The following is a 5,915-nucleotide window of genomic DNA, read 5'->3' as shown; positions in this document are numbered from 1 at the left end:
GGGAAAGAGGTTTGCTCTGGTTGCAACTGTAAGCCTTATTATAAGTCTGCCCTTGCTTTTTACCATCACTGATTAGAAAAAAAATAAAAATAATTAAATTATAGATACCAGCAGAGAAGTAGGGCCAGATGCGGATTTGAACATTGGGGTACCTGCTCTGGAATTAGAGGTAAAATAAATTATTCCTGAATCTGTTCTTTCCTTAATGAAGACCAGGCAGAAGATTTCACAGGATTAGAAATAAGTATCACCTTTAACCCGTACCCTGATGAAAGCTGTTGGGTGCATGCCTGCCACAAGCCAGAGTCCCACCTCAGTGTATCGATTCATTCCTGTATAAATTTTCTTCTGGAAGCATTTTGTTTATCCTTCTTTAGGCTATTCTAATACAGCAACCAGCAGAGCTGTAAAACTACAGTTACCTGCTTAGAATAACATAACTCTTCTGTAGTGGTTTCTGTTAGTGGCTTTCAGAATAAACAGCAGCTGGGAAAATTATGATTTGCCTGAGCTCATATAGCAGGTTAGTGTCTGTCTCGATTTGTTTATTCACTGAAGATGTCCTCGATGATGCCAGAAAATGAGTAGGATTGCAGAGGATAGAAGTATGGAAACCAAATAGGTTTTTACTCCGAAATAGTTTAAAAAATGGGAAATAGGGAGCTCTCATGGTGGGAGTTGGGAAGGTGGAAAGTGAGCATGGGTTTTTTTCAGCCTTAGAAAGTGCATTGATTTGTGGATCGATGTGGGGGGAAATGAGTCACTATAGCTCTCCTCCAAGGTTTTGCTTGGAACCCAATGAAAATGGCAGTATACATGTTTTCTGATGTGACAAGTCCATGACAGAGAGACAAAAATTTATCTATTTGGTGAATCTGGGTTTTATCTTGGCTGCTTTTGCAGACACTTTAGTGGTCCATGCAACTACTACTGAATAAATGCACTAAGACTTCCCAAGCCAGTGGCTCTGTGAGTTCCCTCTGTGCTTTCCTTCAGTGCTTGCATGATTTCTGGCTGGAGCTGGCTTATCTTTGCTCTGTTCAGAGGCTGAGAAAAGCATTTGACCTGACACTGACCAGGCTGAGCTCTATAACCAAAAAACACGTGCTGCCCAAGAGAGCAGCAACAGAGATTTTGGACCAACTTCACCTGTTTCAAGCTGCAGAATATTTTAAAGAAGCACGGCACAGACACCAAAAACATTTGAGCACAATCAGATGAAGGTGGAGGGAAAGATATCAAAGGTCTGCACGTTGGATTTGGATACCTGAGATCTCTTACAGATGCTACTCTTTGCCCTCAGTAAAACTTGTATTACTACTGCCCTTTGCCCTAAGCAATGAATTGGGTTTTTAATGTGAGAAATTGTGCGGAAACTTAGTGATGTATTACCCAAATCTTATCTTTAAACATAAAACTCACGCAACCAGCACATGAATAAGTTAATTCCTAACAGCAAAGCAAAGGTGCTGTAGCTTATTGGGCGACTGAATGGTAGTGTAAAGGTTGGTGCCACTACGCTGAGATATATGCTTTAAACAATAGGGTTATTTGTTTGGTTGGTTTTTAAAAAGGAAAAAAAAAAAGTTGATTTATCTCAATTTGAGGTTCTGCAGAAGCAATCTGAACATTTCTGATATGGGGAAATTACAATAAAATGTAGATATTATACATGACGATCAATTATGCATATGTAGGTTTTAAACAACCAGGTGTTAAGCCAATTATAACTTTTACCCGCTCTCCAGTATGTGACTTTTGGTCAGACTACAATGCCTCTGTCACAGCTCAAATGTTTCACTGATTCCTTTTAAATGTTCATTTTGCTTGTGGATCTTGTAGTTTTAAGAAAGAACTAATGTCTAATAAGCACATTTCTACTCTGAATCCAGAAAAAAATCCTTTCTATTTAGGGTATTCTGTGCCATTGAATTCACCTGTTAAATTTTCAGAGAGGGAGTTGACCTGATTGCACATATTATTAAGGTTTCTGCTATTTGGAGTAAAATACACTCCATGTGCATTTTAACTGTTTTAGTACAGAGGGTTTATTTGTGTAAAATCAGCTTATTTGTGCCCCTCATGTCCTTGAATCAGAGCACCTGTAACCTGCGTGGCTGCTGCTGGAGTCCCAGTAGCGATACCAGTGTGCCCTGGTGTTTTTTCTCTTCAAACCACGGGTACAAAGTGGATGGATCGACAAGAGCAACTGCGGCAGGTAAGTTGCGGGCTGAGCTCCCCAAATTATGCACATGATGATGTCTGAATCAACACAATAATATTGTAACGTGTTTTTTCTCCAGGATTCGAGACTACGTTAACAAGGTTGCCATCACCTTCCCTCTTTGGAAACGATATCGATACTGTCCTCCTCACCGGAGAGTATCAAACACCGAATCGCTTCCGGTTCAAGGTTAATCTTTTTTCTATGCTGTGTTAAGGTTCATGTTCTGTGCAAGATTTTAGGCTGGCTGTTACTGTGCAGTGAGGTTAGGAGGATTAATCTCTCTGATACACTCTCATGACTCCCACTGAAGTGCTCGGCTCCTCCTTTCTTTGTCCTCTCCGCTGTTTCAATGCATCGGGTTAATGAGGGTTTAGCACAGTGAGATTTCTGCATGAAAAATCACCGAGACCTTTGAAAAGCTCCGTTTTTATATTATCTCCCTTTTTTCCTCATTATAGGAAAATTTGGGGGATAAATGTGTTTACTTACTTTTTATTTGTGGCCCAGCCATATCTCACAATCGTTTTGACAGACAACATTAGCTCTTCCAAAGATTTTTCCTTTCTATGGAAAACTCAGCAGTCCGTGCCATGAATGTGGGGTATCAATGGGTTCTGGGGTTGAGCAGGGCTTCTTGTGGAAACACAGGGTCATGTATAATGAGGTAAATGACTGAAAATGAGTGATGAAAGTTGGAAGTGTGTAACAATGAAGGCAGAAGAGGAGACTGGGATAGGGGTGGAAATATCCTGCGTTGGAAATATATGTTAATGCTGGAAAATGTTTGCATTAGGCATTAGTTTTTAAAAGCCCAACACTTCTGTTGTTTAAATATGGGCAGATCACTGATCCTAAAACACAAAGATTTGAAGTCCCTCATGAGCATGTGCGACCTTTCAGTGGATCTGCAGCCTCCAGTTTAAACTACAGAGTGGATGTGAAACAGAACCCCTTTGGCATTGTGGTGACCAGAGTGAGCAACGATAGAGTGCTGTAAGTAATGTTGGCACTTTTTCCATCTAATACGGATGTCATTGGTTTTCTCTGAAAGCCCCTGTTGCCATACAAGCAATGTATGTCCAAGACACCATACGTGACCTGCCCTCCTGGACATGTAACCTACTTCTCTTCTTTCGACTGATGCATGTTCTGCAAGCACTTTTGTGAGGCCTTTGGAAACGAATTCTGTGCTATGGAGAGCTCTGTCTAAAAGGTTTTAGGTCCGGCTCTGTGTTCACTTCCCCCCAATCCTAGGGAAGTCTTTGCAGCTACTTTCTTTCATCAATGCAAGGAATTATTATTATGTGAAGAGCTCTTCCCAGTCCTTCAAATCGCAAGGGAGCACTCTTCATTGCATCTTTTATCTTATTTGTTGCAATTACGGTGAAGCCCTGAATCACCAAAACCAGGTTGCCCTTTAGCCCTGTGATATCCAAGAATAGCTGGTGCGAGCCACTGATAAGCTGGTCATGTAATGCTGTAAGTAAAATATCTCACAGACTTGTACGCCCAGTGCTTTCATCCCCTTTCCGTTCTAAAGAGAAATAAATAAAACAAACCTGCCAACCTAACGGCATGGCTGTAAGACCCATTAGAAGGGGGAAGTGTCAGGATGAACATGCTTTTTAAATCACTCCAAGAATGATTACCTGTCAGAGTGCGAGGCCAGTTGGATTATCAGCACTCCGAGTTTAATTAATTAGCGATTACTTTTGTGCTCTTATTAGTATTGTTGTCTTGCTTAGAATCCTCTGTGATGATTGATTTGCAATTATAGAGAGCACAAAAGACAGACTTGGTATTCAGTAGTGCCTGACTGATTAAACAGGTCCATGGAGGGGGAATAAGAAATCTAGTCCAATAGAACCCTGTTGAAGCGGTGCTCTGGAAGATTGTCTATATTTTCCTCAGGCTTTTGATTAATTTGGTAAAAGTGGCTGCATTTTCTGTCTCTAATGAAAAAAAATACAATGATGCTTAACTGTAAGTTTGAGTATCTCAAAGAAAGCTATTGTGAGCGTGGGACAAGTGCAGCCCCTCAGAGATAAATCCTTGATAAAGTTGTTTACACATGATGAGTGCTTTCCCCAAACTCTTAAACAACCAAACAAAAGGGAGGCCTCTTTGGAAAAGGAAGAGTGGGGACCAAGATTTTATTACATTTTATTACAAAAGTCCTAATTATCCAGACCATTATAAACCCTACAACCTTCCATCATCATTTGTTCCATTTGAGCCCTCCAAAAGAATCAGAGTTCTGATTGACCTATTACCATCATCGTTTGCAAGAAAACCTGAAAGACTGCCATAGTTTCATTGGATATACAAACTTCCCCCCTCCTCAAAAAAAAATAGTTTGAATCCAGTTTTTGTGCAGATGGGCAAGTTAGTCCTTAGAATCATTAAAACTGGACAGAAATACATTAGATGAGGATTTGACCTGTGAAGCCTCTCTCAAGTGTTGGCATTTTTGACTTTTCACAATAAAGAAAAGGTAATATGAGCACATTAAAACTGTAGCAAGCCTAAATTCCCCTGGTTTTGTCACTTGTTCATGCAGTGCTTGTAATCACTGATGCACTGTGTACTTATTTAATAGTTTAATGGCCTCTTTATGCGTAAAAAAATTTACTGATAATGACATACTTACAGTGATAAATGTAGTTATAATGTAGTCATACATCTGAAGTGATAAAGTCCCTGAAAATTAATGTGGCTTTGTCTGCGTGAAGTCAAGACAAAGTTGTGTTACTCTCCTCTATATGAATATCATGACTGGTAAATGTCACAAGTATCACGCGAAAACACAGCTATGAAAAGAGTTTTTAACTAAAACTCCATAAAGTGAGTAGATAAAAGCATATCCCTTTGCCATTGTGTATGATGTTAATGCACACTCAGGTAGTTTGCCATCTCAAAGGAAGTATTTTTCTCTGCTTTTGGGGAAAGACTGAATTTCTGTAAACTCCTGGTTTAAGGAAGCTGAAGATAACCTTCAAATCTGAGGATCAGCTTCATTCCAGTTGCTCTCTGCTTTAAATGTGGTTTAACTCACAACTGCATTCTATTTATGATTGTTTTGTATAAAAAGTGGCGACTGATGGAAACTCAAACTACTTCCAGGTAGGGGTCAATTTTGATCCATTTGCCAACTGAAAACGTTTCAAGTCTTAGAGGAATGAAAGAGGAAAATGACCACGATTACATACAAAAGGAATGACATTTAATGTTTTCATTGATTCCATGGGTTGTGGGAGATCCTTACCCAGGATGACATACGATGTTGCTTAGGAAACGCGAAGCAGTTCAACCATTCTGGTGCACGTGGCTTCTTAGGAAGATATTGAACTGTATTGCTAAGATAAACATGACCAAAATCCCAGCATTCTTGTCACGTGGTAGAAAATGACCACATTTGGTGGTGTTGTGGGCACCCACCTGGCTGCAGAAAAACATCCCTATGGATGGTCCCCTGCATCCAGCAGGAGGGAGGATGCCTGAGATGCCCAATAAAGTCTTTTTGGCACCCGAGGAGACCACAGGCGGGATCACAACCTGACCTGGTCAAAGGAGTTTTGGGTCTGGTTCACTGTTAGAGCCGTGGCAGCTCAGCAGAGCTAAAGGAAGGAGAGCAAATCAATGTGTCCATTGCCTTGCAGTGAGCTGCTCCTTGGTGCGCCTCGCAGCA

The 5,915-nt window shown here is 40.5% G+C and overlaps 1 protein-coding gene across 1 annotated transcript in view; it reads left to right on the top strand.

The window, feature by feature from the left end:
* SI (sucrase-isomaltase (alpha-glucosidase)) overlaps window positions 1-5,915 on the top strand; it is a 77,729-nt gene that overhangs the window by 25,695 nt on the left and 46,119 nt on the right. The window contains exons 4-6 of the mRNA XM_009884497.1: window positions 2,098-2,218; window positions 2,304-2,413; window positions 3,069-3,220. Coding sequence (XP_009882799.1) covers window positions 2,098-2,218; window positions 2,304-2,413; window positions 3,069-3,220 — 383 coding nt within the window. The remainder of the gene's footprint in view (window positions 1-2,097; window positions 2,219-2,303; window positions 2,414-3,068; window positions 3,221-5,915) is intronic.

This window comes from Charadrius vociferus, unplaced genomic scaffold (genome assembly GCF_000708025.1).
Source record: "Charadrius vociferus isolate BGI_N301 unplaced genomic scaffold, ASM70802v2 scaffold104, whole genome shotgun sequence".
NCBI classification, from domain to species: Eukaryota; Metazoa; Chordata; class Aves; order Charadriiformes; family Charadriidae; genus Charadrius; species Charadrius vociferus.
The sequence above is the reverse complement of the archived record's forward strand: the minus strand, read 5'-3'. Positions and strand labels throughout refer to the sequence as shown.